Source organism: Cloeon dipterum, chromosome 1, assembly GCF_949628265.1.
Source record: "Cloeon dipterum chromosome 1, ieCloDipt1.1, whole genome shotgun sequence".
Classification (NCBI taxonomy): Eukaryota; Metazoa; Arthropoda; class Insecta; order Ephemeroptera; family Baetidae; genus Cloeon; species Cloeon dipterum.
In genome coordinates this window covers 27106680-27124508 of record NC_088786.1, presented here as the reverse complement: position 1 = coordinate 27124508, position 17829 = coordinate 27106680, and the positions used below count along the sequence as shown (strand labels likewise).

Here is a 17829-nt window from a genome sequence, read left to right as displayed (position 1 = left end):
GAGGAGCAGGGAGGAGGGAGCCAGACGGTAGCTGGCTTAGCTAGGACCTTCGTTTCACAGCTGCAACATCGATGCGCGCGCAACACTGTGTTTAGATGTGATCGCTGCAAGAAGGCAAGAAGTCGGGAATTTTTGACCACGGTCAGATGAATGTTCAACCCCCTCCCCCGCCCACCCTCTGCTGGATGTTTTTTTCGGAGAGTATGTACATACTAATTTCATTTATCTCTCACTCTTAGTCTTGTCGTGGTCTGTGTGAAATTTGTCGTCCTTGAGATTAAAAGGGTTAACATCTTATAGGATGTGACAGCGCTATGTGCGGGACTTTGCGGCTGCCTGTGCACCACATAAACCGCAGCTCCGTAAGGCCAACAAACTTTGGATAAATTTGTGACGGAGTAAGGAGCTGACCGACGGCCAATTAATGCTGCTGCTACTGCTGCTTCCATGGATAGTGGGGGCGGCGCTGTTGGGCATAGTTGCAGGCGCTGCTGCCACCCCCAGCGCCTGCGACCGCTCCCGAATGATAATGAACGGCCCCCGAGGACGTTTCAGTTCTGGACCACCAGGATCCAACTACACCCAAGACTCACATTGCCAGTGGTTAATTCAGAGTTAGTTTTCATCTTGCAAAATCTTACAAAATCTTCTTTCACATTTTTTATTTTTATAAATACATATTTAATTAATTTGCAGACGATCAGGGAGGAGGCTGGATTACAATAATGTTCACAAAGATAAGCACAGAGTGCTCATTTGACTATATATTTGTCTTCGACGGCGATTCCCCATATTCGACCCTGCTAGCATCTTTCAGTGGACAAAACCAAGCACAGAACATTTCTGGACAATCTGGAAGCGTAAGAAATAAAAATTCAAGTATTATTTGACCATTGAATAAACTCATTATCTCCTTATAGATGCTTGTTGTTTTATACTCTGACACAAATTATGTACTTGAGGGATTCGAAGCTGAGTACTTTGTATCCGCCTGCCCATCGGACTGCAGTGGTCGAGGCAAGTGCCGAGAGAACGGCTTGTGCGAGTGCCATCAAGGATTCGCGGGGCCTGAGTGTTCCTGGCAGATTTCAGCCAAGGAGCCAAATGAATGGGCTTGGCTGCCGCACATCGGACTTCGACCACGCGCCGCACACTCAGCAACATACATCTCTGCTTCTGACAGACTCTACATCTTTGGTGGTCATGATCTCAACAATGCTATGGATCATCTTCAAGCATTTGATTTCAAAACGAATGAATGGTTAAATATTGAAGCTGATGGTGGACCTGCAGCACGATTTTCTCATGCAGCCTCAAGGTTTGCAAAAATAGATTTCGAATTTTCTCACATTATTTTTGTTGTTCATTTGCTTTAGTCATCCTCTGGGCATTGTTCTTCATGGTGGCCAGTTAAACGATGGGACGCTATCAGATGAAATTTGGGTCTATAAAGCATCGACTGCCGAGTGGTCTAAACGCGGAGAGTTTTGTTCCAATCGACCGCCTCCGCTCGCTCGACACAGCCTGACGCTCGGTCAGCATAACTGGCTTTACCTTTTTGGAGGTCAAGTTCAAGACGGTCATTTCTCCAGCCAACTGTGGAGACTGAGAATAGGCAGCTCTCCAGAAGAGGTATTTTTACTACACCAATCAATTTTTCAAGAAATACGCCTGTTCAAATTTTTTTAATCAGATGAAAATGAGTTTGGAGAATTACTGAATAGCGATTTTTTAGGATGAATGCCAACTTATTGAAGCAAAAGCAGGAAAAGATTTAGACTTGCGACTGGCTGGGCACGCGGCAGCTTTCCACTCAGATTCTCAAATTTTGTTGGTTTACGGTGGCCTTGCTGTTTCCCACGCCCGAACAGCAACGCTTTCTGACAGAATCTACGCATATCACGCAAGTCTCAAACCAATGCTCTCGAACCACTTTAATTTCTCGCGTGTATCAGGTTGAGTCAAGTGTTTGGTCAGAGCTGCACTATCCACGTTCGCAGGATGCAAACATACCTCGGGAGCGTGCCTTTCACACAGCATCCATAGTCGGCAACTTGCTGGTGGTTGTTGGAGGTTACAGCCAGCGCCACCACCAACACGAAACCTGCCATGACCATTCCACGTACCTGTACCACTTGCAATGCCATTCTTGGTTGGAAATCCCTCCCAAGGGAGCTGCCGAACTACCAGGCGGCCGATTCGCACACGCCACAGCGCTGCGAGGAAACCAATTGCTTGTTACTGGAGGCTACAGTGGGAAAGTGAACTCTGATCTCTTGGTTTGGACGCCTCTGGCTGATGGGCGAGTCGTCTGTAGCCACCTGAAAGGTTTTCTCGAATGCGCCGCCAATCCTGAGTGCGGTTGGTGCTCTGCCGACGACACCTGCCATCCTCGCACTGCTGGAGCCAATTGTACCACCAATTTGCAGACAACGCGTTGTCCTGTTAGTTTCAATAAAAAATACTAATCCTTTTCCTGCAATATAAATAAAATCTACTAACAAATACTTTTTTATATTTATTAGGGAATTTGCCCAGCATTGGTTGACTGCCACTCTTGCCTAGCGCTTGGAAATGTTACAAAAGGCGATTCTTTTGCGGTTGGCCTGAGACCTGGGCAGTGCTCTTGGTGTGTCCAGACAGCACGTTGCTATCCAAGAGACGGTATTTTGTGTGCCATTTGAATTTGTAAACCTGCTAACTCACGTTCTCTAGATAAATGGGGAATGTGCGGAGCCAAAGAAGAAACTCCTACATTGTCTCCTGGCTGGTGGGGGACAAAAGGAACTGAAGTGCATCAAATTTCCTCTTGCACCCGTCTAGACAAGAGACCTGGCCTCACCCTTTTGAAATATACTCACCCAGCTAACCTTTCACAACCTGATTATGTAATTTTTGCATTACTTCTTTAATAATTTTTTTAATCAATCGAAATGCAGGTGAGCATCGTAAATTCCTCAACTGTTTGGCTGCCTTCATCTCAAGGGTCTGTCGTGGGGAGTGAGGCCATGGCCAGGATGTTGGGATTCTTGCGAGTGCCTCCTTCTTGGCAGAAAGAAAATCTCTGTTTGTGTCAAGAACACTCTTCTGCATTTCTGAAAATTTCACCATCGCCTGGAGCTGCACTCGCTCTTGTCGCGAATTCTACATCTCAAGATCCTAAACGTTGCTGGAGGACAAAGTGGCCAACTGGAGATGACGCTTTACTTACTTCTGGACGCTTGCCTATTGAACTCGTGGCGCGCCAGCCACTGGGCCGAGGACAAGTTTCTGGAGCTTACGTTCGCGTCTCCCATGGCCACTGTGGTGTTGATAAAACAAAGGTTAGAATCAGAATTTCATTCCTCGATATTTGCAATTTTCACATTTTTTACCCCGCGTTAAGTGAAAATAGCACTAATGTATCAAGATACCTAATAAATATTTTTTAGATCGGAATCCATTACAACTTAAAATAATTTTTAAACCGCATTTACCATAGAAATATTTCATTACCTAAGTTCTTTTCATGACTTCAGGTTTTCACTTTTGAGCACTTGGAGGCATGGGAAGGAACCGACTGCGGAGCACACCAAAACTGTCTGCAGTGTGTGGCCGACCAGAGTTGCGGTTGGTGTGAATTGACCGACCAATGCATAGCAAGGAAGGGCAAAGAGCAAACAAGCTGCACCCGCTCTGATGGCCACTGGCGCTACCTCATTTTACAATCGCCCGCCTGCCCCAGGTGTTCGGATATCACCTCATGTAAAGCTTGTTCCTCAAATCCACTCTGTGAGTGGTGGTCTCACGAAGCGCAATGCACACGAAGGGGACGGTAAAACCAATAAATGAATTTGCTTCATAATTGCTTAAAATAAATATGCAGGTTGCAAGGTGCCATAGTAGAAGAAGGTAAATGTCCTGAAGAGTGCCATACGAGAAAAAATTGTGAGCAGTGCTTAGAAGACTCTGGTCCTTGTGTGTGGTGCCATTCTCGTCAAGTAAGTCGCATTTTCAATAATTAATTCGAGTTTTTAGTTCTAATGATCTGTTTTGCAGGAATGTTTTTTGTTCTCTGCCTACACATCGCAAATGCAATATGGACAGTGTCATGACTGGCAAGACAAATCTCCTTGCAGGGTGTGTGACGCCCTAACTAATTGTTCCTCATGTCTTCGCACTTTGGGTTGTGGTTGGTGCTACCAAGTGGATAATCCTGTGTACGGCAAATGTGTTGATGGAGACTGGAATAGCCCCAAATCAGGTTTGGAAAAAAATGTTTAGTGTTTTATATGCTTAACATGGAATCTCTTAGGAGAATGCTTACTTTCTATTCCTGGAAACTCGTCATGGGCTTACAAAACTTGCCCAGATGTGGACGAGTGCGCTTTGGAGTTGCATGAATGCCACCCTGAGGCAACGTGTATCAACACACCAGGTGCTTACGAGTGTGCCTGTCCTCACGGGTTCATTGGAGACGGCCGAAGAGAATGCCATCGCACTTGCTCTGTGAAGTGTGTGCACGGTCATTGCAGTGGGGCACCCGACTACAAATGCTCATGCAAACTCGGGTGGGCTGGTGTGGCCTGTGACATCTCATGCGGCTGCAATGGCCACGCTTCCTGTTTGGAAGGTCCAGGTCTTTGTGACGAGTGTCATAATTTTACTACTGGACTGAAGTAAGTATTTTTAAAGGGTCTAAAATTTGTAGAGTTGAAAGTTTTTGGAGGGATGTTGCTATCATGTAGCTCATTCTCTGCAAGCTGGGATCTTGCTTGAAGACTTTCTGCTGTTAAAATAACTGTTAAATATATGCCTTGACGTAGAGAGTTGTCAATTGGAGGAATCTGAATGAAAGTGGAAGCTTGAATACGGAAGTTTCTAATCTAAATGCAACCTAATCTCGCAACGATATTAGCTTTCTAAAGCATTTATTCTTAATCGGTCAATGCTCAAGGCAAAACCTTCCGCGCGAACTGGTAGAATTGGAATTTTAGTATCAATTCAAAACAATTTAAAGCTTTTGAAAAGATGTGAATTTTAGCGAAAAATTTGCAGAAATTTAATTGCCCTTAAATCTATCAAAGAAACTCTACTTTAAATTAGTTTAAACTTTCCACTTCTTTCAGCTGTTCCAGCTGTGTTTCTGGAGCATTTGGAGATCCAACTTCTCTAGAAGGGTGCCAACCTTGCGAATGCAATGGCCATGGGGATGAGAGCTCGGGATTGTGCAATCCTACCAGTGGACAATGCTTCTGCGCTGACCATACAGAAGGTCCAACCTGTTCACAGTGCAGAAGAGGATTTTATGGCAACCCAAGAAGTGGAGGTATGTGCTACAGAGGCTGCACCCCAAGAGCACTTCTCTCTGGCCTGCGACCAGGTGCTTTTGGTGCCGCAGACGCTCGGCCGCTTGATGAATGCTTATGGGTAAGAAATTCGTTTCATTGCTTCTAATTTAAATAAATAGCACTAGTGCTGTTGAGATTAACTTTTTTGCATAGCCACTGCCAGAGCTGTGTGTCAATTATATTAATATGATACTTAATTTGATTTTCAAATATTTTGAACAGGTGATTTGGCCTTTTGCAAACATGACTCAACCACCTGCAGTCGTGATTCAATTGCGAATTGAGGAAATGCAAGTCGAGTGTGGCTTGAACGCTGTTTACCTGTACGATGGCCTCCCTTCAAGTGGTCATCTCCTGGCGGTAGTATGCAACAACGACTCATCCCTTCCATTTAGCATAGAAGCTAGATCAGGTCTAGTGTCGATATATTTCCAACGAGGGGTGAGATGAGCGTTTGAAATTTGCTCATTTGAAACTATAACCAATTTTACACCTGCAGGAGTTTGGTGAATCATTTAATGCCACATACAGAGTTTTCCACTGTCCAGACGACTGTTCTGGACATGGAACCTGCATCGACGGAACTTGTGATTGTACTGAAGGATGGTCTGGGCCAAATTGCCTTGGAATGGTGTGCCCGACAAATTGCAGTGGCCATGGCATCTGCAGCAACAAACTTGGCAGCTGCTTATGTGCGACAGGCTGGGGTGGTGCCAGCTGCGACACGCCAACATCTCACAGACTTGCTTTCAAGTACGTTGCCTTAATATTTGCTCATGTAGGAGGAGTAGATGTCGGTTGAATGAAACACGACCAGTTACTTAACGGCTTAACTTTATTTCACAAAAACAGCAAAGAGTCCTGAAATCTGGTGTTCAAACTTCGCAATTTAGAGTTTATTTGAAATATATTTATTGCTATGCACAATTGATTGGAATGAACTTGATTTTATCTTTATTGTCAGATTTTAAGGTAAATTATTAATCAATAATTGTAAAATAATTTGTCACCTAATAAGAATTATTAATTAGATTTGGAAAGAGAAAATCGGAATCGAATATTCTTGTACATTTGAGATCTTGGAACGTCTAGAAGTTTCTAGTACCAAGTAGTGGAGAGAATTACCACACTTGCTTATAATGCAATTATGTATTTTCCAGCACTCTATTCCAAGCTGAAGACCTACCTGATAGTGTTGACCATTTACGGAAAACACTGCCACGCTTTGGCCATTCAGTGGCCCTTGATGGGAGAGGGGGACTTTGGCTCTTTGGTGGTTTATCTCTTTCCCTCGGGCCATTGAACGATATTAGATTATTTGATACAAGAAACAGGACTTGGATGCAGGTATTTGAGTTGAGTGCGTACAAAGAATGCTTTTAACATAATTTTTAAAACACAGGTCACTGTTGATTCTACAAGAGAAGCAGCCCTTCCATCTGGTCGCTACTTTCACGCTGCAGTTTTTGCTGTGTCAAGGCACGAGTTCTTTGTGTTTGGCGGGCTTGGAGCTAACCGAGGACCTGCGGAAGGGTCGTTCAGCTGCCGCAGCAGAGCTCTTAAAGATCTCTGGGTTTTCAGCCTCAAGTCACGCAGATGGGAACAAGTTGTTGTTTCCCACGAGAGTATACACCCACCAGCCCTTGCTGGACACTCGATGGTGCTAAAATATGTGCCAGATAAGAAAATTTCCCACCTCATAGTCATAGGAGGTCTAGAGCCATGCAGAGGGCCATCAGACGACACATGGATGTTTGACTTGGAAACTAGAGTTTGGTGGCGTCCAACTTTCAATGGCAACGGCCCATCAGGTTAGCTATAAATTATGAAGTTATCTAGTTCAGTTTTAAAATTTATATATTTTTTTTTTAAGGATTATACGGACACTCCGCGACCTATCATGCAGCTACAGATGTGATTTATGTGTATGGGGGCTATGAGGGCCCCAGAGCACGCCCTACTGATCATTTTTACGCTCTCCATGTGGCTTCAAGAACATGGACACTCCTTCCTCCGTTTGCTGAGTACAATTCTTTTGAATTCCCTGTGGTCAGTCCAGTTTTTTTCTCACCATGCAAAATGTAAAATTTTGCCCTCTTAGCCAAGACCACGAACTATGCATTCCAGTGTTATTATCGATGATTACCTACTTATTTTTGGAGGACGCACATATCCAAATAACCATTCTGATGTTCTACTCGCATACAGTTTCGCTTGCAGTTTGTGGGTCCAGTTGCTTCCCTCTGGTAGTTTGATTTTAAAAAATGAAAGATACAATTTTTTAATTCAATGTAATTACAGACCTAGACACTGTCGGATCCAAACCTACTCACTGTATCGGCCAATCATTAGCCCATGACCCAGAAAGCGGCACTGTCTATGTGGTGGGTGGCTACAATGGAGCCGCCCTCGGCCGCGTAAGCTCCATTCAGACACCACCGCACCTTTGTGCTCTGTACTCAAGCAACAAAGCCTCTTGTCGAAGCGTGAGAGGCTGCTCTTTTTGCGCTATACACTGGAAGGACGGCACCGAGAACAGCCTCTGCTTCCCAGCAGGTTCTGAGGACGCGTGCGACGCCCGCAACGCCACTGTTATCAGCAACAATGGCCAGCGCTGCGATGCCGCGTGGATGTCTCGGCGAGAATGCAGTGCATCAAGGTCGTGCATCGAGTGCCAGGCCTTTTTCCCTCCACAGACGTCTCCTATGTGTCGATGGTGCAACAACCGCTGCGTCCACTCAGATGAGGTGAGTAACTTGTGTGAATTGTGAATCCTGTGAAAGCCATCAATTTTAGTGTTTTCTGACTGCGCTCTTAATAAAATTTTCTATTCCATAATATAGTCAATTTTTCAATAAATATTAAAAGATAAATATTAAGCGCTAACTTCATTACTTGGGTAATTTAAACTACTTTTATTGCGTTTAGGCAAATATGAATGCTCAAAATTATGTCATTTGGATTTAATTTTCAAATATAGGTCCATTTTTACCCTGCCGTTTTTTATATTTTACAACTGATTTATTATATTAATTTTTTGTTCTCCAACCTCAATTTTTTCCAGATTTGTAACCACTCTGCGCCATCCAGCTTATCTTCCTGCCGGTCACCTTGTGCAAGTGGAGCGAACTGCGCCTCATGCGCTGACAAGGGTTGTTCGTGGCGCGACGAAACGTGCGTCGAGGCCGAAGGTGGACCATGGGGCCGGTGTCCGACTCCCTGCTCTGCTCACGTCACTTGCCGATCGTGCTTGGGCGCCTCTGGTTGCGCCTGGGCGACCAGAAGCAACTCGTGCGTCGCCCTAGCGCACACTCCGCTGCTCTGTGCCGGGGGCATTTGCGGTCTGCTGCTGCGCGGCGGCACTGACCGCTGTCCGCAGCCGTGCACGGCGCTTTCGCAGTGCTCAACTTGCTTGCGACACGCCAGGTGCGGCTGGTGCTGGACGCGCGCCACCAACGCCACCGGACAGGGCTTCTGCGTGGATGGCTCCATGGACGGACCTGACGCGCGAACGACCTGCACCGAATACAACCACAGCTGGCACTATGCTGAGTGCCCACCAGAAGACGAGTGCTCTAATGAACACCACAACTGCGACCCGCGCTCTGAGCGATGCGTCAATTTACTTCACGGTTTCAAGTGCGAGTGCAACGACGGATATCAACCTAACAAGTAATTTTGCTTGAAGATTTATACCAGCTATTAATTTTTATCTTCGACAGGTCTGGAGGATGTGTTCCTGTTTGCCCTCAAGGTTGTGTGCATGGCATTTGCATCGAACCTAACAAGTGCGACTGTGACTTTGGTTTCGTTGGGGCTGACTGCCGCCAGCATTGCCAGTGCAATGGGCATTCTCAGTGTGGAGGGCCTGATGCTTTGGACAAATGCACCAAATGTCTAAACAACACGGAGGTAACAGATAAAGATAAAAATTTATTATTCCGTTTGAAAAAATCCTTTGAAAATATAATTGCTGCCATGATCAATCATTCTAAATTATTTCCCCTCTCATTTCTGGCTGTTTCGTCACTGCAACAATATTTCTTGAAATCCTTTACTCTCACTGTTAAATTTAAAGATGGATTAAGTATTAAGCTATGGAGTGAAAATTTAAAACCTCATTGCTCATTGCTCAAAACATCAACCAGTCACTTTATAAAATACCTTTTAACCTTGAATTCCAGGGCCCTCAATGTGAGAAATGCAAAACAAACTACGTCGGCAACCCTGCGAACAACGGGCGGTGCGTTCCGTGCGTCGAGTTCTGCTACGGCCACTCATCCACCTGCGTCGAGAGTATCAACTCGGCCGTTTGCTTGCACTGCGACAATCACACATCAGGCGACCGCTGCCAGGTGTGCGTCAACGGCCACTTCAGGTCAACCGATTCCCTGCTTGACCCTTGCCGACCCTGCGAGTGCCACGGCCATGGAGACACTTGCGATGCTACTACTGGTGGCCACTGCCTCTGCCACAACAACACCGAATCTGACTCGCAGTGCGTGGCAGGAGCTCGCGTTGGCGCTGGCGGGGCACCCTGCTGGCGGTTGCAGTGTGCCCGGTGTAGGGAATTCTTCATTGGCACACCCACAGGTAACACAATCATGCTTATTTTCATTAAAAGCAGTGTTTGTTATCAACGTGAAATTGAACGTGATTTATTGCCACCAGGAAAATAGGTTTTTATGTCAAATAGCTTTCCAAATGATAATAGGTATTTTCTTGATGATTTTCCAAACCTATAATTCTTATACACAAATCCACTTAAAAAGTTTTTAACTAAGTGACAATCCACCCTGAAACCTGATTAAATGTGGCCTTTTATTTTGTTTCAGGTGGTCATGCGTGCTACCGGCAAATGGCTGTCGAGCTCGACTACTGTACTGGTGACAGCTGCAACCCTCTAGAGTCAGGGCGTGCGGCGTTTTTCGCAGTGCAACCGCGCTTCATGAACGTGGACATCCGGCTGGTGGTGGACGTGGGTGGCGCCGGTGCTGACGTGTGGTTGGCGCCGCGTGATGACGCTTTAATCGTCGGGATGGACGGCCGCGTGACCCTGGACACTCGGCTGAGCAACGCGTCTGTCAACGAGATCGGCGCTCACGGGCTCTCGACGTTTGCCACCCTTGGCCAAGCACACGCCCTGGTTGTGCGTGCCCTGCGCCACCGGCTTGTAGTCACGCTGCCCCAGAGCATTCATGATCTGGCCATCGCACGCTTCTACGTCGCTGTGCAGGCTAGGGACGCACCACTCCATGGACAGCTGCACTTCAGACAGGTAGGGGCGCTTACCTTTCTTTTTAAGTTAACGTTGATAGGAGGTTTTATGGCGCTAACCAGACGCTGACTCATGCTCACATAAATCTCTCATAAGAATTCAGACTTTTTTATACTTTTTTCATGCTGATAACTTTTATTCCATGACCTGTTTAAATATGGAAAATGCACGCCAATCACGAGATGTTATTACATTACACGATTTGTGTTTGTCGCTGTCAAATTTTTATTACATTTAAGTCAAGTGATTCCGGATCGTAGTTATTCATCCGCTAAAAAGTATGACGTCCGGTTCCATGTTTAATTAACATATCTCGTTGCTACAAATCCATTAATCTGCTCGTCAGCCCGAATTGATAATTCTTACACGTCTACTATCGTGCGTATCGTGCTAATAACAGTTTTGTTTTGTAGAAGACTTTTGCGCACATTCCACTGACTTAATTAGTGTCGATCACATCAACTACTTCTTAACTTTTAAATACCGCTAATGCTACAACAACAAATAGTACGGCGATTTACGTGTTCAGAATAATGCTCCAATTTATTGATATAATGCAACCCAGTTAAATTGTATTGCGACCTATGATTTTTATTTCCGAAAGACTTAATTTTTTTCTTGAAATATGCTGTCTTTATACATAATTAAGATACCAATTCAAACTATGTTATAATTATCCTATTGGCGTCAGATTACGACCTTTAATGTTGGCACAGCATTTTCAGGTGGTCTCGTTAAAGTAAAAGGTCTCTAAATATATTATTGACCGCAAAATTCTATTTTTAGCGAACGACGCTAAATTCAAGGGAAATGGTGCAAACCAGCTTAAATAAACCTTTGAGCCAAGTGCTTGAAAATATATGGGAAAATCCTCTATATTTTTTCATAATAGAGGACCTTGCCTGTTAAAGCAAAATACTGTGTAAAATTTCGTCTGGAGAGCAATGCATGCTTATTGACGATCACATTTTTTATTGCTGGAAACAAGTTGACCAAATTTTTGTTTCTCAATCTTAAAAAATGCAACGTTAACTTTTTCCTATTGTCTCTTCTAAAACACTTTTCTACGAGACAGATAAAAAATGTCACCATGTAGGTGGTCGCTGCCTGTATTGTTCAAATGAAAATAAATAAACGCATTCCTACGTTTCATTAACACATCGAAAGTTGCCTAATAAGGCACTGGATTGATTCCTGATTTCTGACCCGGCAGTGAGAGATATGCGTCTTTCGTTTTTACTTTGGTATATATGATACAGATTTATTGCATTCCCAACTGAGAGTGAGTGCTACACACAATAAGACAGCTTTTTCCCGACGCTTTTTCTGTCAAAACGCCTGGTGGCTGGTTCAAAGCCACAGATGTTTCCCTTGAGGCCAATTATAACGAGTGCAATATTGTTTATATACCGACGATTGTCATCTCGACTGAATTTCCTATCGATAGTATTTCCCAGATGAATTCAATTTCACATAAAGAGTGCTAACAATCGAGCTAATTACTAGGGATCGTCAATTTTTGTTTGTGGGTAATACATTTGGATAAAACCCAATCAATCAAAGCCCAACTTTGCTAATGAATGCAAGATAAATCCGTTTTACCCTGTAAATTGTTGAAGTTCGCACTAGTGCAAACGTGTACGTAATAATGAAGGTACTATGATTAAATATCATCATACACTTATCACAAAGTTGCTGCTTGCCTTACGGTAAGGATTATCTGGCGAGGGTCTGAATTCTTTTCGTTTGCCTGTAACATTCGAGTATGAAGTAAATAATTTTGTCACAGAAGGACATTAATGCAACATTTCAAATAGGCTTTTAAAAAGCTAGTGCACTCACTGTTCCATGAAATAATTCGCAGTTAAAACAGAGCACGAAATACCGAATACCGTCATATATATATTGTTTATTTCCTGAATGCTCACGACACGAAAAAAATATAAAAAAAGAAAACAAGTACAGTCTTTAAAATTGACCAAATGAATTTGTTCTAAACTTCATTAAATGTGGAATCTGGGCCCATTGTCAAAGCGTTGCATGGCCTGAATCCCCGCTTGAACCAAATCTTAAAAAACATGTTCCCAAGTTGAGTCGTTCTTTAGTCGGATGAGCCCTGTGCACGCTGTAGGAATTTCTCAAGTTTCATGCGGCATTTCGCAATGCATTTCCCCTGAAAATGTTCAAGGCTTTATACGCCTTTCGCATTTTTTACAAACTGCTTTTCCTCTGTTCAATCCAGGTAAAAATTGGTCTCAGGGAAGAAATGTCTGCGATCGGGTCACTTAATTGTGCATTAAACCGGCAGAATTATTTTAAGTTGGCTGGGGGTTTATTTATGCAAAATACTTGGCGTCAACGTAAAATGAGAATCTCAGCTTTTTCCCAATGCACTCATTTGCGTTATGTATTCGCAGGATCAACTGCACATCGACCTCTTCGTCTTCTTCTCTGTGTTTTTCTCGTGCTTCTTCCTGGCGCTGGCCGCCGGCCTGCTGCTATGGAAGGCCAAACAGGCGGCCGACATGCGGCAGGCGCGTCGGCGGCACGTCGTCGAAATGCTTCACCTCGCGCGCCGACCCTTCGCCTCGTCGTCCATCGTGCTTGGAGCGGCCACGCGCTCCCGACGCCACCGGCGGCCACGTGAGGTGCGGCCGCTGGCGTTCGAACCGACGGCCGATGGCCTGGCGGCCGTCGCCACCGTGATGGTCGAGCTGCCGACGGGCCCGGTGCGGCTGGCGCTCGCCTCCTGCCTCGTTCTCATGGCCCGCCGTCCCCCCAACTCCTGACTGACCCCACCGAACCTGCATTCCTAATCTCGCTCAGGCTCAAATCGCATTTACTCTTGTCACTTAGGACGTAGGTCACACTGAATCTCATTTTAATAAAGATATAACTCGATAATCTAGAACTATCAAAACAAAAACCATTGCGTTTTAATTTAAAACATGAATCATTCCCTGATGTCGAAATTTGTTAGTTAAACTAAATTTCTCAATCTATTTAGTAGATTTAATTTAATTTAGATAGGTATGTGATATAAAATGTTGTGTATAATTTATTGTGTAGTAGTATAGACGAGTGATTGGATACATTTTAAATTTTCTATTGCAATCATGAGTATCAGCGGGTTTTTCGCTAACATTATACAGGTTGCTTAATTTTTCCATATGTGATTTGCTTTTTTTTAATTTTCACTTGTTTGGGAGAATTAAACAGATTTAAACAGACCAAAATTTACCTGGCAATTTCTGATTATGAATCACCTAGTTTTTCACTCAAACACTTAAAAGCTGCGAGCGGCTGAAACTCACGCTCGGTCTTATCATACAAGTTTTCTGATTGTGGAGGTCAACATAGCTCTAGTGGGCGCGTTGTTAGTTGTTATTTGGCAATCAGTTAAGCTAAAATATTCAATCAGCTGTTAGATTTCATTTTTTTTTAATGTCCTGACTGATTCTACACAAAGCCAAAAATATTTAAAACGATGGACAGCTCAGAGTTTAAAGAATTTTCCAAGAGTATGGCTGATTTCATCGCCAATTATTTGGACAATATCAGACAAAGGTATTTTAACTGCACTTTCAGCTTCGTATTTATTTGTGGAAACTCGAAACCTGTTGATTGCATAGGCACGTGCTTTCCACGGTTGAGCCAGGTTACATACGAAACCTATTGCCAGTAGCTGCTCCTGAGGAAGGCGAAAAGTGGCAAGCAGTTATGGATGACCTTGAGAAGGTCATCATGCCTGGGGTGACCCACTGGCACCATCCTCAGTTCCACGCTTATTTCCCGACAGCGAACAGTTACCCAGCCATCGTTGCAGATATGCTTTCCGGAGCCATTGCTTGTCTTGGCTTTTCCTGGGTTAGTAAATTTCTCCAATGAACCTTGTGCGCCCATATGTTATTTGTTCGCAATGTTTTTGGGACACGAAATTTTCATCAGGATAATGGACTGATCAAAAAAAAAAAAAAAATATAAAACCACAACTCGATCCCAAGTTTTAATACTTTTAAATACGAGGACGAATAAAACTTATTATTGAACCACTCCGCAGATTACAAGTCCCGCGTGCACGGAATTGGAGATGGTTATGCTTGACTGGCTTGGCAAAATGATAGACTTGCCAGCCGATTTTCTCTCTGGTTCAAATGGGAATGGTGGAGGCGTGATCCAAGGCACTGCCTCTGAGGCTACGCTGGTAGCTCTACTCGGTGCCAAAGCGAAAGTCCTAAAAAAAATAGATGAACTTACTCCCAACACCTCAAATGACGAAGGTGTTGCAGCAAAGCTTGTTGCATACTGCTCAGGTGATTATTTTCCCATCAGCACTGACCATTTTTTAAATCTCTTCATGCATTTATCAAATCGGCCAGAACACGCACATTCCTCCGTGGAGCGAGCGGGTTTGCTAAGTGGCGTAATAATGCGCGCAGTTCCCGCTGAGGACGACTACCGCCTCCGGGGCGATGCCTTACGTGCTTTTATTCGGGAAGACAAACAAGCTGGACTTATTCCCTTCTTTGTAAAAAAATTGAATGCTCTCCCAATCCATTTGCTGAAGAGATTTTTAGGCTGTTGCCACCCTGGGCACAACCAACTGCTGCGCCTTTGACGACCTGGACGAGATCGGCACAGTGTGCCGAGACGAGGACGTTTGGTTGCACGTGGACGCTGCTTACGCCGGCTCGGCCTTCATTTGCCCTGAGTTCAGACCCCTGATGAAGGGCGTGGAGAAGGCCGACTCGTTCAATTTCAACCCGCACAAGTGGATGCTGGTCAATTTTGACTGCGCGGCGATGTGGCTGAAGGAGCCCAGCTACGTTGTTAAACCATATGGCGTCGATGCTGCTTATCTCAAGCACAACCACCAAGGAACAATTGTTCCTGATTTCAGGGTCGGTCCTTTCGGTAGTATTCATTTCAAATAAATTTTTATCCATTTTACAGAACTGGCAAATTCCGTTCGGCAGGCGATTCCGCTCATTGAAACTGTGGTTTGTGTTGCGCATTTACGGCGTCAAAGGTCTGCAAGCGTACATCCGCAAGCAAGTTGCTCTAGCCAAGCAATTCGAAGGACTTGTTTTGCAGGATAGTCGCTTTGAACTGGTCTGTCCTGCGTCTATGGGACTTGTTTGCTTCGGATTAAAAGTGGGGAAATCAACCGAAAATTCAATAAATTTTTGGTAAACGATAATATAATCATTGCAGGGGAGGAACGAGCTGAACGAAATTCTGCTGAAGAAGATAAACTCACACGGTAGGATTTACATGGTGCCCTCTCAGATCAGAGACAAGTATTTCCTAAGAATGGCTGTTTGCTCTCGATTCTGTCAGCCGGCGGACATGGAGCTCGCATTCCACGAAGTTGCTTTGTTAGCGACAGAGCTTTTAAATATCTTGTCTTAAACTCATTGACACTACATTCCATTCCAATTAAGGTATATGTTCATCATTAAATTTAATAAACCTTTTCATATTAGTATTTAAAATGCATTCTCTCTTGACAGTGTATTAATCCTCAACTAGGATTTTATATTTTAATTCCTGTGTCGGACGTGAATAATCGCACTCATAGCGCTGGGGAATATTAATTGGTTTTGCTAGCAGAATTACTGATGGAAAAATTATAAGCTTAAATACCTTCTTGTTCTCATTGCAAGAAAGTATCACATCACCTATTATTGCTTTTACAATAAAGATATAAAAATAAGATAATAAAATAGCAAACAAAACAACATAATTACTCCTGCTTTTTATATATGTACCATGGATTCTTCTGCGTTATTCAATAAAATTTCCAGATACTTCATCCTTGAATTTGCAAATGATATTTAATTAAATTTCTCACATCATTTGCATGGAAGGCTCATAGTGCGCTAACGCTAAACCATTTTCCACTATAGTTGCAGCGCTAGACGTCAGAAGCACTATCGACTCTGAAAGGAAATTAATCCTTTTTCCATTCCCATATACATATCCAGTGGCCAGAGCCAGAAGCCAGAACAAAAAGAGCGTGCGTTCCTGTGAGCAATGCAATTCAATCGGTATAAAAAGGCTGGCCCAATTTTCTTCCTTTTATTTCCACTCGCAGAGATTGAAAAGAGTGAGAGAACTCTTGAAAGGTCTAACTGTTGCATAACCAGCCAGGGGCGAACCGCTCTCGGCATTCATAGGAAAGGAACGGCGGGTGTGCAATAAATGAAAGTGAAAGTCAAATTTGATCGAAATTTGTTTGCCATAAAAACAACATAAAACCAAATTAAAATTAGCTTTTCATTTAACCTATATATAAATATTATTTAAAATATTTAAAAGTGCTAATTGGCAGCTGGGCGAGTCACTAAGTAGCTGCTGGAAGCGTGCCAGTATTTTGCTTGCCACATTAAGCAAGATTACAAAACTTTGAAATAAATGCATTTTATTTATTTTCATACAAATTTTAAATATAATGATATCTCAAAATAAAATAAAAATAAGATTTATGATTTTCGTTCAATGAGTTTCACAAAATTTCCAGAGTTTGTGAAGGACCGATCTGACCAGTAAAAATTAAAAGCTCCATCATCGAGCAGGTCAATGACATTTTGAAAAATTGCCGATACCTGACTCGATCGTCTGTGTCGCGCCCCTGGTCAGATTTAATGGTTCGGCACAGTCGCCATGACGACGGCACACACACTTAACTCTCAGAGCGACTTGTTGCATTTTCCATCAGAGGTAGAGGGTGGGTGCGGAGGCGGCCGAGCCGCGTCGCCATGGCAACCCCCGCGGCCATCAATCTGCACCAGACAGGCGACTGCACGATTTCTGCCCGAGCTCACTCGGCACGCCTAATTGGGCCTATTCACCCCTTTGAACGCGCCGCTTTCAACCCCTCGAGCTTACTTTCAGAGATTAATTGAGTTAGTAGTCAATCTTGCGTTGATCAAAATCACCGAGCGTGCTATTTGTGCGGCAAAAGTGCGTGCGGATCGAGTTTGATATGTATGTACACATTCACGCTGCCGCCGCACCGCACTGACCTTGCGCTTGATCCACTTGTTGGCTCGACTGGACACACGTGAAAGCGAAATTCTGCATTGGCTGGTTAGACTCGGTGACCTTCCTAATGCCCGGCTAAAAATACAGAATCCGTTTCCACTTCCAGTCACTTCCTTTCTACTTGTTGCGTAATTCACACATCTTTCGTCGAGGTTGGAAACAAACTAACTGTCA

The 17829-nt window shown here is 44.0% G+C and overlaps 2 protein-coding genes across 4 annotated transcripts; both read left to right on the top strand.

The window, feature by feature from the left end:
- The first annotated feature begins 51 nt into the window (after positions 1 to 51).
- Megf8 (multiple EGF like domains 8) lies at positions 52 to 13534 on the top strand. 2 transcript variants are annotated; one of them, XM_065491565.1, is made up of 27 exons: positions 52 to 201; positions 301 to 614; positions 697 to 860; positions 921 to 1318; positions 1377 to 1632; positions 1736 to 1903; positions 1956 to 2444; positions 2526 to 2664; positions 2716 to 2888; positions 2940 to 3323; positions 3519 to 3814; positions 3866 to 3980; positions 4039 to 4243; positions 4295 to 4658; positions 5109 to 5409; positions 5553 to 5771; positions 5830 to 6083; positions 6491 to 6677; positions 6733 to 7141; positions 7204 to 7379; positions 7432 to 7576; positions 7632 to 8077; positions 8395 to 9002; positions 9053 to 9242; positions 9515 to 9923; positions 10166 to 10608; positions 13026 to 13534. In XM_065491565.1, exons 2-27 carry the CDS (start codon positions 425 to 427, stop codon positions 13395 to 13397), a joined length of 7500 nt encoding a protein of 2499 aa, XP_065347637.1. In that variant the 5' UTR covers positions 52 to 201; positions 301 to 424; the 3' UTR covers positions 13398 to 13534. The 2 variants fall into 2 exon arrangements, with proteins under 2 accessions (XP_065347637.1, XP_065347644.1); XM_065491572.1 differs by lacking the exon at positions 52 to 201 and having other exon boundaries at positions 216 to 614.
- A 427-nt stretch (positions 13535 to 13961) lies between these two features.
- On the top strand, positions 13962 to 16381 carry LOC135934585 (aromatic-L-amino-acid decarboxylase-like). 2 transcript variants are annotated; one of them, XM_065476463.1, is made up of 8 exons: positions 13962 to 14175; positions 14241 to 14475; positions 14669 to 14921; positions 14988 to 15136; positions 15186 to 15509; positions 15562 to 15762; positions 15823 to 16052; positions 16122 to 16381. In XM_065476463.1, exons 1-7 carry the CDS (start codon positions 14096 to 14098, stop codon positions 16018 to 16020), a joined length of 1440 nt encoding a protein of 479 aa, XP_065332535.1. In that variant the 5' UTR covers positions 13962 to 14095; the 3' UTR covers positions 16021 to 16052; positions 16122 to 16381. The 2 variants fall into 2 exon arrangements, with proteins under 2 accessions (XP_065332535.1, XP_065332534.1); XM_065476462.1 differs by lacking the exon at positions 16122 to 16381 and having other exon boundaries at positions 15823 to 16103.
- The last annotated feature ends 1448 nt before the right edge of the window (positions 16382 to 17829 follow it).

Coding starts and splice junctions, on each gene's coding strand:
- Megf8 (XM_065491565.1), top strand. CDS start 425: ATGCTGCTGCTACTGCTGCTTCCATGGATAGTGGGGGCGGCGCTGTTG. Junction 2,889..2,939: donor ACCTTTCACAACCTGATTAT/GTAATTTTTGCA, acceptor ATCGAAATGCAG/GTGAGCATCGTAAATTCCTC. Junction 10,609..13,025: donor GACAGCTGCACTTCAGACAG/GTAGGGGCGCTT, acceptor ATGTATTCGCAG/GATCAACTGCACATCGACCT.
- LOC135934585 (XM_065476463.1), top strand. CDS start 14,096: ATGGACAGCTCAGAGTTTAAAGAATTTTCCAAGAGTATGGCTGATTTC. Junction 14,922..14,987: donor GCTTGTTGCATACTGCTCAG/GTGATTATTTTC, acceptor CAAATCGGCCAG/AACACGCACATTCCTCCGTG. Junction 15,763..15,822: donor TTGTTTGCTTCGGATTAAAA/GTGGGGAAATCA, acceptor TAATCATTGCAG/GGGAGGAACGAGCTGAACGA.